This window comes from Oncorhynchus nerka, linkage group LG23 (assembly GCF_034236695.1).
Source record: "Oncorhynchus nerka isolate Pitt River linkage group LG23, Oner_Uvic_2.0, whole genome shotgun sequence".
NCBI classification, from domain to species: domain Eukaryota; kingdom Metazoa; phylum Chordata; class Actinopteri; order Salmoniformes; family Salmonidae; genus Oncorhynchus; species Oncorhynchus nerka.
Genome location: NC_088418.1, coordinates 51,906,296 through 51,921,415, shown reverse-complemented (window position 1 = coordinate 51,921,415; position 15,120 = coordinate 51,906,296). Strand labels below are relative to the sequence as shown.

The 15,120-nt window shown below is 41.3% G+C and overlaps 1 protein-coding gene across 5 annotated transcripts; it reads right to left on the bottom strand.

The window, feature by feature from the left end:
- Nucleotides 1–2,000: 2,000 nt before the first annotated feature.
- Nucleotides 2,001–14,711, bottom strand: LOC115118510 (transcription factor GATA-3-like). 5 transcript variants are annotated; one of them, XM_029647121.2, is made up of 6 exons: nucleotides 13,807–14,711; nucleotides 13,173–13,214; nucleotides 11,853–12,386; nucleotides 8,220–8,260; nucleotides 6,177–6,302; nucleotides 2,001–3,568 (listed from the first exon to the last, which is right to left on the bottom strand). In XM_029647121.2, exons 1-6 carry the CDS (start codon nucleotides 14,042–14,044, stop codon nucleotides 3,287–3,289), a joined length of 1,263 nt encoding a protein of 420 aa, XP_029502981.1. In that variant the 5' UTR covers nucleotides 14,045–14,711; the 3' UTR covers nucleotides 2,001–3,286. The 5 variants fall into 5 exon arrangements, with proteins under 5 accessions (XP_029502981.1, XP_029502982.1, XP_029502980.1 ...); XM_029647122.2 differs by having other exon boundaries at nucleotides 11,910–12,386; XM_029647120.2 differs by lacking the exon at nucleotides 8,220–8,260 and adding an exon at nucleotides 8,320–8,465 and having other exon boundaries at nucleotides 11,910–12,386; nucleotides 13,807–14,710.
- Between the last annotated feature and the right edge of the window lie 409 nt (nucleotides 14,712–15,120).

Here is a 15,120-nt window from a genome sequence, read left to right as displayed (position 1 = left end):
CCCGCCACAGGCCAAGAGGCCAAGAGTTCACTTCAATCCCCTTAATACACAGATACACACACACACACACACACAGAATTCCCATCCTCATCCTATATTCCCTCCTTCAATTTCGCTGTTAAAACACAGGAGCAAATCTCCTGATTGGACACAGTGGCTCAGAAACAAATTGTGGCCAATGGCTGGTAGACTTCTGTTTGGCCTCACTGAAGTGGAGTCAAAGAAAAGGTCAGTACAGGGGGTGGAGTTGGATTAGAGACTGGAACGTGTGCTTATATTCTGTGAATTGCCACTGCGTATACCTGTTTGCATAATATGTCTGTTTAGACAAATGAGTTGATCCAGGATACCGTTTCAAAGGATCTACCTCTAGATGACGTAACAAGTGTTAATCCCATTGATGCTATTTTGTTTCACTTCCAAGTCCGAAAGAAATGCATTTGTGTGACATTATATCATTACTGTATGTATACTAATACTATGCTGTCAAAGCTATCTGAACATTTTGACAGTGACCGAGGACTAGTGTACTCAGTGGTAAATAGCGGGAAGTGGAATCCAGTTGAGTGAGTATTATGCTAGCAAGCTTGGCTAGAAAGATGCTCAAGCGTGTCTTAAGAGCCCAAACACAGAACAGATGGTGTGCTGCTTGAATCACGTTGAACTTCAAATCGAACCCAATGCATTCTTTGATAAAAATCATATGATTTTCCTACTTTTTAAATAAAGAAAAGAACAGTTTTGTAGGCCATTGGCCCTATTTAAGAATAATGTTTTTGCTCTGGTTATTTCATGTACCTAAGCCAGTACTTTGACATCCTTTTTTCTCAATCACATAGCTCTCGTTCCCTCTGGCAGAGTACAGTGTGACTGAAGTCGATACAGTAACATTAGCATCCACTAATAACACTGTTGGGATGATGGCTACTTCATACCATGGTTCCTGCACTCTCAATTCCTTGTTTCTCAATCAATTTAGTCCCCCCCCCCCCAAGGCACTGTTTGTATAGCTCTATGTATATCAATATGCGCACATGAATATACTTTACACGTGATGGGGAAGGAGAGGGATGTTGAGGAACTTCAGCCACAATGTGGTCGATTCTGCGTTCGAAACCGACACTGAGTTCCTCTTCAATATTCCAATTCAAAACTCAAAACAGTCATAGTTTTTCAAAAGAAAGTGAGGAAATGATTTATTGCTCTTCAGCACCTACAGGTATGCGGTGGACTAGCGGAATTGCTTGTGACAAGATCAAATCTTTCTGCTGTTGCTGTGTAGGCTACACATGGGTTTGGTGTGTTGGTGATAAAATGTACTGAAATAGTTGTTGCAACCAAATATATTGTTTTACTCTGTGTGATTGATGTGTTTTCTATTGCTGTATCATGGCTGTGTCTGGTATTCACCAGCTTTTTAAGATTGGTACAATATTGACACGATGTAGCAGACTTCCATAAAGGCACATGGGCGCTAAGAAGCGACAAAATGTGTCATGTAAGACTTTGAGAATGATTATTTTACACGAGGGTCTGAATTCCTCAGATTGATTTAAATGAATTCCCGAAATTGTCTGAGTCAACTAATCACCCTCACTAATCACCTCCATACTGTAGAACTGTGGAATTCTGAAGGCACATTCTAACTTCACATGCTCTCTCCAGAAACATTACTAATTCCTGATAACGAGCAGATACCTACAGGAGAATTTCTGCCAAGCTTTCAGTTCCATTATGACCAGATTTAAAGTGCAGGTCAGTTGTGATTGTGAGAATTAGCCTGCCTGTCTAGCCATAAAACGGCATGTGAGCCCTCCTACAGCCACAGTGCCACTGTTTATTTCTGCACTTCCTGTTTTGTCCTTCACCACGAGAGTTGTCAGTTTCTGCTGTGAATGCTGGGTAAAAATGGCCAGACAGGTCTGGGTGGGGTGACGATGTGTCAAAAATCACACGACGACACCGTACCAGAGAACGAAATAAGTATCGCAACCACAGGCTAACATGTCAACAGAGATTAAACTAGTTTATTCTTTTCAAAGAAAATAATAATAATTACGAAACAAAAAAGCAGTCATTTTTTACACTAGTGATTATTATTAAATTTTTACAACCATTCAGTCTGCATAACATAAAGAAATAATTCTACATCTTTGTTTCTTTCGTATTTTTGGTACTCTGAATTATACATACAAATAACAAATACAGGAACTTTTTTCACAATGCATATAATCTGTGGGCCGGAAGAAAGTCTTTCAGGTGATCCAATGTGGCAGTGTGTGTTTGTGTGTGTATGTGAAAGTATGATGTGTGAATATGTGTGTGTATGTGCTAGCATGTGAACACAAACCAACAGCCCGAGACCTATAGCACATCCAAAAAAGAGACGCCTGCAGTCAGAACAATAGACTCTCTAGAAGCTTAATGCATCAAACATGTTCTCCAGCAGGCGAAAGTGAAGGCCTGTCCTTTTCTCTGTCCTTTCCTCTCCTCCCTCTCCTCCCCTCTCTCCAGGAAGCAGAGGCGTCCTCTCCTCCCTCTCTCCAGGAAGCAGAGGCGTCCTCTCTTCCTCTACTCTCCAGTGGCAGTGTCTCTTCTTGCCTTGACTCGTACCCTTCTGTCGTTAGCTGCCCAGGGGCATTTTACTTAATTAAAAAGTCTTCGTTAAATGTACTGTATTTCATACAATTTGTACAAATATATTCAAAGTTAATCTCCTCTCTTCTTCTCACGGCTCAGGGGTGGGGGGGTCCTGTCATACAGGTGTGTGAAGTAGGGTGGGAAGGGGAGGGGGGCATCATAAAAGGTGTAGCTTTTGTAATGATTGTTAATAATCTTTGCTTTTCCCATGAAAAATGTTTGAACACAAATGGGTTTCCAGATTGGGGGTTATCAGCTGGGAGGACAGTCAGGGAGTGGGTGAAGCTTCAGGATCTTTTCTCCCAGGTTGGGTCGGAGAACAACAATGTGGTCTTCCGAGGAGTCGGAAAACCACAGTCAGTGAGTCAGTCTGCCAGGCTTTGAGGATCGCAGTAGATACACTTGATAAAGATTAAAAAAGAGACAACTGAACAAAAGCAAGGACCCATAAAGCCTGTCTCCCTCACAATGAGGTCAGATCATAGGCGGCTTGGTGATGGAGCAGAACGGTTGGTTATGGGCAGCAGAGAGCAGTTTGGTTGTCTTTCAGCTTGGGATTCAGGTAAGCGAAAAAGAACTGGGAGTAAGAGGATGGGTGAGGGTTGGTTGAGGGGTTCTGGGAGGTGGGTGGTACTGTTGGGCTCTTCTAGCCCATGGCAGAGACCATACTGGAGTGGGGGTGAGGGGCGAAGGAGGAGGGGTGCATGGGCGTGGGGGTGGACAGCATGTGGCCGGAGTGTGAGAAGGGGGGGAAGGAGGACATGTGGCGGGACAGAGCGGCGGGGCTGAACGAGCTGCTCTTCTCCATCAGGCTCTTGGAGAAGTCGTCCATGCTGTCGTGGGACTTTTTGCTCTTCTTCGACTTGCTGGACATCTTCCTGTTCCTGGTCTGAATGCCCTCCTTCTTCATGGTGAGAGGTCGGTTGATCTGGGGGACATGGGGTTAATGCACCAGGGTTAAAACAAGCACATTATTCAATATTCATATTTCATAGGTAAGTGACTTCAAGGAGTTACTTAAGTTGAAGGAGCAGAAATAGCAATATGAGTCAGAGTAGAACTGAGCCGAAATATCAAAGAGCAGTGTTCATGCTTTCTGATGGACTTTGATGAAGCGAAAAAATGCTGACAAACAAAGAAAGTAAATAAAATCCAAGCCTTGAGCTGTTTATCAGTCGTATCCTGTAAAGCGCATTCGAATTGTGTCAATGCATTTGGACCAACAAGCAAAAAACAAAACAAAACATAGAAAATTGGAGAGGGGCGACACAAATAGGTTTCGAGCTCAGGGTTTGGGGGACACTGAGATATGTAATGGAGTCCCATTATAGAATAAATCTGTCTGTCCCATTGTTAGCGGGGGGGGGGGGGGGTAGGGTGTGTGTGTGTTTGCGTGTGTCAGGGTGAGTCCACGTTTGGCTGGATTTAAACGCTGATTCCCTTAAGCTGGGCTGGATCTTAGGCTACTGCCATGCCAGGGAGAGGGAGACAGAGGCAAAGACAGAGAGAGAGTTGGAAAGATGGAATTAGAGAGAGTGGGAAAGTGAGACAGAGCGAGAAAGAGAGCCTGGCAACCACCGTCCTAACCAGCCGACATGGCCATGACGACTACCAGCGCCGGCCAAGTTCGTCTCTCTACCCTCAACCCTCCATCTGCATGGGCATCTGCTGGCCAAAATGGCCCGAGCTGCCATATTCCTGCACAGGTTTTAGCTGGGAATGAGAGCTGGATGATGGAATTCCAGCTCAGGGCAGGATTATGAAGGAGAGGTGGATGAGGCCGGCTGCCTCCCTGATCGGTAGGACCGCTTCCCTGAGAAATGGGAACAGGGATTTCACCGCCTCACTTCTGCCACTTTCTCTGAGACGTTACTGGCATTTTTCACTGACTCTATTTTAGCACAGAGTGGCCCAGCTGATTAGCAAAGGGCAAAGAGCTACGACCCCTGAGTGATGTGGTTTCACTGTCTCTGCACGATGTCGGGTAAAAGCAAAGGGCTTGTCTGTGTTTCTGGCTGCTATCTAGACGTTGAAATGCAGTTCGCCCAACTAAAGCTGACCAGGCAGGCTGTGCTCTTTGATACGCCTATGTATGCCATGCATCTCACAAATAAAACACAACAGAGCTTTACTCAGTGACCACCACTCATATCCTCTCCCCACACCTATAGTAACCTGAAAACAAACACAAACCTTATGCAATGGTCTTGGGTTGACCGCACTGCAAACACCCTGACTCACACATCAGTGAACGTTGAGGAACATTGTTTCACATTGTCAAGGAGGGGAAAAACTGATTTGGGTGTCAACACTGTCTGTCACATCTTTGTGGCAACTTGTTTTTTCACAAGCATCCAATAAATATGTCCATACAGGTTTACTGTAGCCGACAGCCTTATCAAACTGGGAAGGCTATCAAGGTCTCTGAGGTTAGCGTTAGGTTGCTGTCACCTGCAGCCACTGTGGCCACTGTGCAGGTTAGGAGTCATTGTGCACGAGGGGAGAGAGGCTTCATATAATGTTCCATGTAAAATGTGGAATTTGTTTCAAATTGAGCAGGCCCCAACAGAATTCTGAATTTACCAAAAACAAACTAATTTTGCAATTAAGCTGAGGTCGGGTCAGTTCAAAATATATAATATGTAACTGGGAAATATTATTATTCTCCCTGATAACTATTTTTTCTCAGGTTTTCTTCCGTCTTAAAGAATCTGCCAAAACCAACATAGGGAAAATATTTAACAGGGAGCAAAGGGCACTTGCGTGACAAGGGAGGAAGTGTAGTGAGATAGGCTATAGACGTCCCCCTTTGCGCGAGGATGGGGGATACCTTATCAGACCAACTCTGGGGGGAGCTCTCTCAGATGAAGGTTGAATAGGCTGTAAGTAAAATATAATCATAATAATAATATGTTTCGCTAGTTAAATTACGCAGCAGCTCTCGTTCTTGGTACAGTGTGTATGAGAGAGAGAGAGAGAACGAGAGCAAAGGAGAGAGAGAAAAAACTGGTCCTGGGGGTCCTCAGATTGAGGAAGTGAAATGATGTGGTGAGACAGTAACCAGCACGCCCCAAAACGAATCAGGCGGATTGGTGGTCAGAGGGGGACTTCAAGTCCCTGGCGTGGATGTAACCAAAAGGCCTGAAATAAGATAGGTCTGAAAATTAATCGAATTTTAATTAAGCTCTTATTTAATATTCAAAAACCAAGCTGTACGCACGGGGCTTAATTCGGCTCTCTCTCGTATATTTTGATTGTACATGTGACTTGCTGCGAATAAATCACATGAATTATATTTATTATCGCTTGTGCCCCAACATTTCTCAATAGGGAAGACTGCGATAAATATTTCAAGAATTGTTGAAAAAAAGTCGCAAATAAGCTTTGAATGTACAGGGGAAAAAAGAAGGGAGGAGAGAATAAATGAAAAGAAATAAACAAAAGTGAGGAAGAAAAGAAAGGATATGAAAGACGACACATGCTTAGATAAATTAGTAGATATCTTACTATAATGTAAAGGCTGTTGTTTTGCTTACATTGTGCAGTTTGTAGTATAGACCGCAAGCGTTACACACGGGGTCCCCGTTGGCGTTTCTTCGCCACAGTGTTGTCGTGCTCGTTTGACAGTTTGCACATGATGTTCCTGCGCGTCTTGCTGCAGACTGGCGAAAAGGAGATACAAAAAAACATGCATATCAGTCATAAGGCCTTTTCCTAGGCTACCAAACCAAATGTTGCATTTATAATACATTACTAACATATAGCTTTCTGCAAAGCTCTGTCTATCCAACTTTCTGCAAATAGTTTAAAAAGAAGGACAAAATCCCAAAACAGCGCTGCTTTGACTCGAGGCTAAAAATAGCATCATGCGCACATGCCCTCTCAAGAGTAAATATTTACAGACGACATAAAAGCAGTGGCATGAAATGGGACCTATTAAATCTGATTACATTTTCCCGTTAAGCGACTAAGTGCTTAAGTAACAGCAAGATAGTGTCTGCTCCTTATGTTTAAATATGGAACTCAACAGGTTATACAAATAAACTACAATTAGTTTTACGGTGAGAGCATGATGGCGGACAGAATGATGTATTTTTTTTAAACAAATCTCTAGCCTCCCATGGGTGGGAAATAATATGTTAAATCATCAATATGTGCATAGCAAGCTCAAACAATAATTATTCTGATGTTTTTACATATCTAATCATGTTGAGCTGTCAAGGGGGTTTCACAATATAACATGGCTAATGAATTAAATGGACAAAATGATATGCTTGTGGATGAAGATGGTAAGCTTGAATATCGCCATATAAGCTTGAATATTGCCATATAAGCTTGAATATCGCCATACCGTCCACATTGACATACCATATAGGCATATTAGCCAATTACAGAAAATAGTTTTTTTTAAACTGGTAAGAGCTAATGCGCTGATTTTACATTCAAGATACGTTTCGACTTGCATGGGGAGAGGACTATACATTCCCATGGGTTGAAATGCCTGCCTCAGACGCCAGTTAGCTGACCGGCCTGACATTGATGTTATAATCTATAAAACCAATCGATAGACGAGATGACCGAATAGGACACAGTACCCGTTAACACCGAATGGGCTTAACAAAAGGCACTACACTATCTTTCGGGGGTTTCCAATTATCTACATCTGGTGGCCTAATAACCCATGTTCATGCGTGACTTAAATAATGTAATTGCTTTGCACACCAATCTCGAGTTCCATTAACGCGAAAATAAAGTTATTGTGTACTGGAAAATGGAGCTCACTGTATCCATCTCCTGCCAGACTTCTTCTTCAGACTTCCCTCTCTCTTTTCTCTTTTCCTTTTCTTACTATTTTCCCTCAGTATTTGAACATTCTGCAGAGATTCCCTGAGTTCTGAGAAGAACAATCTTGAGTCGTGACTCCTGCGTGCCCTGGGCCGCTCCTTGCGCTGATTCGGTCCCCGGTCCCCTTCATGTTTAGACTGGGGAAGCGGGCTATGTTGTTAAAAGCTACTTATCTGCGCTGCTCAGATATCCGGCAGCTTTTTCCTGGGAAGTCGGATTTTCACATTAGAGAGAGACGGGGTGATATAGGCTAGAGCAGAAGCTGGCTGGCTGCTAAAAGAGCAGTCCACGCGAGGCGTCCCCTGCCAAGAAAGTTTTCCCCTTTATCTAACCATGCAGGGAGGTAGGGGAACTGCTCTATAGTACTCAGCTTTCTGGTCTTAAAAAGTTTAGGGTGTTCCTCTCCAAATACTGCAAGGTGCATGGTAGCCTACATCTCTCATCTAAACCATATAAACGTCCAATTCTAAGTATGCCATTTACAGTATGTCAACTGCAGATATTATTCCTATGCGGTCAGTGAGGATTTGGATGGAATATTTTTCGATTTGCCTCAATGCATAATAAGAGGAATATATTTTCTCCTATTTTTTTTCCTCTAAGAAATATCAAACAGTAGGGCAATTGAAGCGGAAAAATAATAATTGATGAAGCAAATCATTTAAAAAATGCATAACAATAGTAATAATAAATCTGCAGTTTGCTATTACTGTATATCTAAAAGAATTCGAGACCTGCACTTGGCGAGTCAATTTCCTGCAGCTAACACTTCTTCCTGGGTAGAGAAAGAGAGAAAGACGGAAGTGTCATCAATACAAAGTGGCAGGGACATACCAGTCGTCGCTTGGGTTTGATGAGGGGCCGATTCTGCCCGTTCATCTTGTGATAGAGTCCGCAGGCGTTACACAAATAGTGACCAGTGCCATCCCGCCTCCAGAGCGGGGTCGATGTAGCTCCACAGTTAACGCACTCTCTACCTTCTGAAAGCAGAAACGATACACAACATGGAGAGAGCGCCGAGATCAGTTCGCCCCTTATAAACTAAACATAGCATCTCACATCTGGAACACTTGATCCCTCAGGTCAAGAGGGAGAAAGGTTGTTATAAACATCGTAGAAAATGTCATCACACAAAATAATTATTTCTAATAGTAGCATAACATTCATATTACATATTAATAATAATAAAAAATAATAAAAATTATACTACTAGGCATACTACTACTAATACTACTACTACTACTACCATTACTACTACTACTAATGCTACTACTACTAATAATAATAATAATTGCTACTACTACTACCACTGCTACTACTAATAATAATAATAACTGCTACTACTACTACTACCACTGCTACTACTAATAATAATAATAACTGCTACTACTACTACTTCTACTAATAATAATAATACACTGCTACTACTACTACTACCACTGCTACTAATAATAATTGCTACTACTACTACCACTGCTACTACTAATAATAATAATAACTGCTACTACTAATAATAATAATAACTGCTACTACTAATAATAATAATAACTGCTACTACTAATAATAATAATAACTGCTACTACTACTAATAATAATAATAACTGCTACTACTACTAATAATAATAATAACTGCTACTAATAATAACTACTACTACTAATAATAATAACTGCTACTACTACTAATAATAATAACTGCTACTAATAATAACTGCTACTACTAATAATAATAATAACTGCTACTACTACTAATAATAATAACTGCTACTACTAATAATAATAATAACTGCTACTACTACTAATAATAATAACTGCTACTACTACTAATAATAATAACTGCTACTAATAATAACTGCTACTACTACTACCACTGCTACTACTACTAATAATAATAACTGCTACTAATAATAACTGCTACTACTACTACCACTGCTACTACTACTAATAATAATAACTGCTACTACTACTACTTCTACTAATAATAATAATAATAACTGCTACTACTACTACTACTAATAATAATACAACTGCTACTACTACTATTATTGATGATGATAATAATAATAATAATACAACTGCTACTACTACTATTATTGATGATGATAATAATAATAATACAGTGGGCCTATAACAATGCATTGAATATTGAAAGTGGGAAAAGGCCCAGCCTCCGTTAGGCTACAACTGATATCAACATTTGACCCTGGAGTTAGTAGGACTTTCCCAATTCATAGTGTTTCCAAAGTTACCTCATACAATATGTCTGACATCATACCAACATTTGACTATCATTGAATAAAGCAGGTCTGTTATGGTCGATTACTGCCACAATGAGGTCACACATCATTTCATCAAATGCATAATATATTAATTCAAACTGATAGCCTATCTTTAGAAAAGGGTGTGCATAATCTATTGGTTCAATCATGTTTTTGTGATTAAAATGTGCCCTCTTCTTTCTCCCACACACACAACCTCTCATTTCACAGTGGTGTAAAGTAATAATAATAACAATAATATGTCATTGTAAACTAGGCGAATTCATTCATATTTAGGTATGTTTATTTGATTGGAATGACCACTGTCTTGTCTTTCCAAACCAGCATTTGGGTTTGAATGGCACTTCTCTAGTGACACTGACAGGTGAGAGGCGCGTTAACAGTTTCATTAAGGGGGTCTCCTGATCCCCAGGCCTATGTGGCGTCACCACTGAAACTGAAACAACCGAGCATCGCGGCAGGATTATTTGAAAGCATAGACGCGTATAGAGAGGAGGCCTTGCGCCGTGGGGTGCCTTTACTGCCTCTACTCACCCGCACTTCCCCTTATGACTGCAAAAACCGCTCCATTTCTTCAGAGACTGATACGCGTCACTTCTGGTTCTGCCTTGTTAGATGTGATAGACATTCCAGAGACCTCAGCAGACACGGAGGACGTTGTAAATCAATAGTGGTTTTAGAGAGAGGAGACTGGGTAACACAGCTAAACAAATGTATCCACTCCACAATAGGGCTGTGAGAAATAGGCTACTACAGGGTTTCGTATTGTGCAAGGCGTGTTCCGGGGTTTATGTTTAGAAGACCACACAGTCGACCTTTCTCAATGACTTATTTTCATCTGCAGGTTTGCAATGTAGACACATTCCATTATATGACCTCGTTAATAGATAACCTATTTAAGATTCATTTTAGAGGATGTATCTTTACGCACATTACAGCACACACATACTTTATCCTCAAATTAAAATGATTTATTTTTTTGTTTGTAATAAGCGAATATTATTCAGCATTGAATATGCCTGATGATATGCATCGACTAATCCACTGTTTTCTATATGTCTCCTAATGCTATGTGGCACTGATATTAATCTCATTACAGTTAACTGGTTTCGAGCGGTGTCTGAATAACCTTTTATTTTAATTACCCCCACTTGCTTGGATAACATTCCGCTTCGCCAGTCGTGCCCCTCTGCCACGGAGAGTACTCATTCGTGATTACCCCCTCTCAATGCAGCCCCGCATCCGGGCTCTATCAAAGTTATTACTGGCTCTGCGTAAACAATGCAACTGTCGCGTGCACCAGTCTGACAGTAATGGGATTATCTAAACGGGCGCGAGACAGCCATGCCGGCACGGAGACCGCGGTCACAGATTTAGCCTCTCTCTCGTTCCCTCTGTGAAACATAGAACAACTGAAAACGGATATGGTTTAGGTCTATACACAGCTTAAAACTATTCTGAACTCATCTGATTTAAGGGCACTAAAGCTGTTTAATCATTCACTGGACTAAATTCCTTAGCTTTGGAAAGTGGAAAATCGTTCAATCTTATGTGGGCAAATGCGCGTTGATTTATTTAATTCGCTTTCTATTCCAAGCAATGTGTTTTAACAAATCGTGGTGCTGATTGAATGCGATTAAACATGTTTGTGTAGCCTAATAACATATAGAAACGTTATAACGTCCCCAATTAAAATTGTTACTCAGTAAAATTGATGTAGAGATAGAAACCCGGATTATCCATGCAATACTTTTTTATTATTATTTTGAATGTATTGTTATTGTTATTATTATTGCTATTATTATTAATTGTATTATTATTACCGCCACGTGCTTTCCTTGCCACTGCTATTGTATTTCCCTCAAACGAATCTTGTGCACGAGTTCATTTGAGACACATTTGACATTCTATGGGCCTGCAAGGGCTGGAGAAAGGCCTTGGCTGTCACTCAAAGTTACAGTTTTTTTGTGTTTGGAGAACGAAAAAAGGTCCTGATTCTGAAACGGGCACATTGGGATTACACCTGGATGTCATCAATGTCATAAATTCTAAGGTGAAATCAAATGGTAATATAATAAAATGCACGCCTACCTGAACATGACCTTGTTTTTGGTCTTGTTTTGGAACCATAACTAGAAGATGACCCACCTATCAGGCTACTTGGTGGGAAGAGGCCTGGGCCGTATTCGGGGACATAGGATGGGTATGTGGCGATGGGGTGATGATGGTGTGCGGAGGATTGCGCTCCGATTGATGCCATGCTCCGGCTGTGAGACTCCAGTTTCATGCTCTCGGCCAGGGACACCTGGTACTTTATGCACTCTTTCTCCTCCTGTTGGCGACTGTTGCTGCTTGAGCCCGGAGTGGAGATGCCTGGGTCCGGGGACACGTCTTTCGGAGGAGTGGGGGGAAAGGTGAAGAGGTGCGGGCTGGAGTGGCCCCCGGACAGGGAGGAGGAGGACGCCGGGGGGTAGACAGAGAGACCTGCCGGGGAACCGTGGTGAAGTGAGCTCTTCTGGAAAGGACTCAGGTTCCACGGGGAAGTGCTGTGGTGCTGCATCGCTTTGCTTCCGTCCAGCCACGGCAGAGAGCCGTGCAGTAGAGAGGGGCGACACACCTGACTACCTGTAATAGAAAATAGGATAATACACCCCTGTCAGTATTTTTCTCGGTGACGAAAATTACAATAGGCCTACATTCAATTAGCCTACTCTCACGATTTGATCACTTTCCCTTATGATCATTTTGTTGACATTAAACAACAATATCTCACATTTATGCTGGTTTCAGTTTGACATCGCCATGTAGGTCTAGGCCTGCTATGTAAATTACACTAATAATATCACTTCGTTACAAATTAAAGGTTTGGCCACACTTTCTATTGAAACAAAACTGTCTTGTTCGTTTGATATTTATATGAGTGAATTCAGATGTGCTTTACCAGTGGAGAAACTGCAACTACAATGACTTAGAATTTTGATTATTTTAATTAAGAAAGCCTATAAATCGATTATGGAAAACATTTTTAAAAAATCATACGCCATTTTATTAAAACATCACCCACGATTTCTCTTCGGGGACACAAGATAAAACTGCACACCAGGCCTACACAACTGACAACACATGCTCTGACCCAAATTGTCCCTCTTGACTCCAGTCTACCTCATTTTTTGGTCTAGCCGAAACCCAGGGCCTGAATGACTGTGTCAGAGCAGAAGTTTGAGTTGCACGCCAGTGTCAGTGCAGAGGGTTTGAACAGTGGTGTTTTAGCATAGGAAGCATCGCTACAGAAACCGGGTCATGATTCACTATTCCGTTCAGGAAGTCATGTCAATAAATTAAACAAATTGCTCTTCCGCAGTTATTTTCTCTCCAGGAATATCTATAAATAAATGATAACTCATAGTTTACCTGCCATAAAATGGACACGGTTGTGTGGTGAAGTATGATAGTCTGAAATGACAAAATATATCTCATGGGGCCTTCCAAATTCTTTTTGTCCGAAGGTCTACACATTCATTCGTTTGGTAACATACGTTGCATTTAACCATGATACAAACATACATGTCATATTTGACAATAGTAACATGCTGTTAATTTGTAACTCGCGTTAATATATTTGATTTAAACATGTCATTGATTTCAAATTGCTCGACTGATAGGGACAACCTTCCCTTCTTACATCTGATTTTACTGTGCTAAAATCGCACTGAACATGGAATTAGAACAATGAAACAGAGTTGTCTCTGTTAAAACAAATACCTATACTCACAACGGGAAACACATTAAACCAAAGGTACACCACCAGAGAGGTAAGCCACACAGAGGACTGCATGGTTTCATATGGCCCTCGCATTTTTTAATTATCCGGATCCGCTGAGACTAAAACCCATTAGACAAATAATTCGGTTCAGACATTTTAAAATTGACAACCATCTGAAGACGAATTGTTCTTATGTCAGCTCTATCTGAGTTAAATATGACCATGCCAAATATAAACAATTCAATAGTAGCCTAAAACGACGCATAATGAAGCAGTACTTACTATGTGGAGGAGGTGGATACCTCTGGACGGCTCTGACTGAGTTCCCATAGTATGGAGATACGTGGTTGCCCTGTGAGTCGATATTAAACAGTACATCCACATCGTCGGCGAGGGGATACTGCGAGGGGTCCATGTACGAGTGGCCGAGGCCCGGGTGGTGGGAGCCTGGATGCTGTTCGTTTAGCACCGATGGGTGGTGATGGCTCATCCATCGGGGTTGGTCGGCGGATACTTCCATAGCTTTTTAGCAAACGTTCATATACACCGGAGTGAACCGATTCAAGTCAAGTAAGAAAAAAATCTGTCCGAATTCCTGCTTTGTTTAATCCACAGTTTTCTTCGTTTACCTTCGTTCACCTGGAAATAAAAAATAAAAATGTATTTTAAAAATATGTTGTTCCCCCTATGTAGATGTTATTTTCAGTCTATTCAAATGCGATTATTTGGCAGGGATTCACATTAAGGTGAATATGCCCTTATAATAAATAAAACAAAATTGTTCAAAACATACATTCAAAAAATAAATTTTCACTTGAATGTTGTCATGAATAAGTCCAAGGTCGTATCCAGTCCCACTCAAAAGTTCCTAAACTTTTCCCTGACAAAGTTTCTATTATTAAGCCGATTCAACAAGTTGCAGAGGTATATGTTTAGACGCAGCCTTGTTTGCAGTAGGTAGCTTAGTGCAAGCGGACTATCACCGAACTCACAGATCAAATCTCTGTTTGTGCGCAGCGGCAACCCTCTCCACTTACTTCGCTTCCCTCACTCTCTCTCTCTCTCTCTAGCTCTCTCGCCCACTCTCTATAGCTCTCTCTGAACTCTCTCCGTCCCAGTGTGTGTATGTCTCTCTCTCTCTCGCTCTTTCTCTTTTTTTTTTTTTTTTTTTTTACAGTGAAGGCATTCTTTCAGGATGGCGCCAGGCAGCTCAATGCTTGCAGACAGCTGTGGCGCGACGCAACTTAAGGAGGGTCTGTCAGTGTCATCAGTGGGGGCGGGGCCTGCCCTGCTCGCCCTAATTGAATATAGTGGGCCAGGAAAGATGACCAAGAACTGCTGCAAGGATTTTTCTTTCACAGACCCTGCAAGAGTCTCACCAATAGTAAATACATTTATTTTCATGTTTAGATTTTTTTTTTAAGCAAATACCGGTACACAAATGCTTTCATGCCCATTATACACAATGTATTGTTCATTATAACTAAATTAAAACCCGTAATAAAGTGATTTTTTATTACAAAATATGGAGACTTCATGAAAATCAACACATCAGTTTAATTACATTCTATTATTTTCTATTCTAAAGTAGATTGC

Coding starts and splice junctions, on each gene's coding strand:
- LOC115118510 (XM_029647116.2), bottom strand. CDS start 14,044: ATGGAAGTATCCGCCGACCAACCCCGATGGATGAGCCATCACCACCCA. Junction 8,466..11,852: donor AAAAACAAGGTCATGTTCAG/GTAGGCGTGCAT, acceptor TTCTGCTTTCAG/AAGGTAGAGAGTGCGTTAAC. Junction 3,569..6,176: donor TATACTACAAACTGCACAAT/GTAAGCAAAACA, acceptor CATGTCCCCCAG/ATCAACCGACCTCTCACCAT.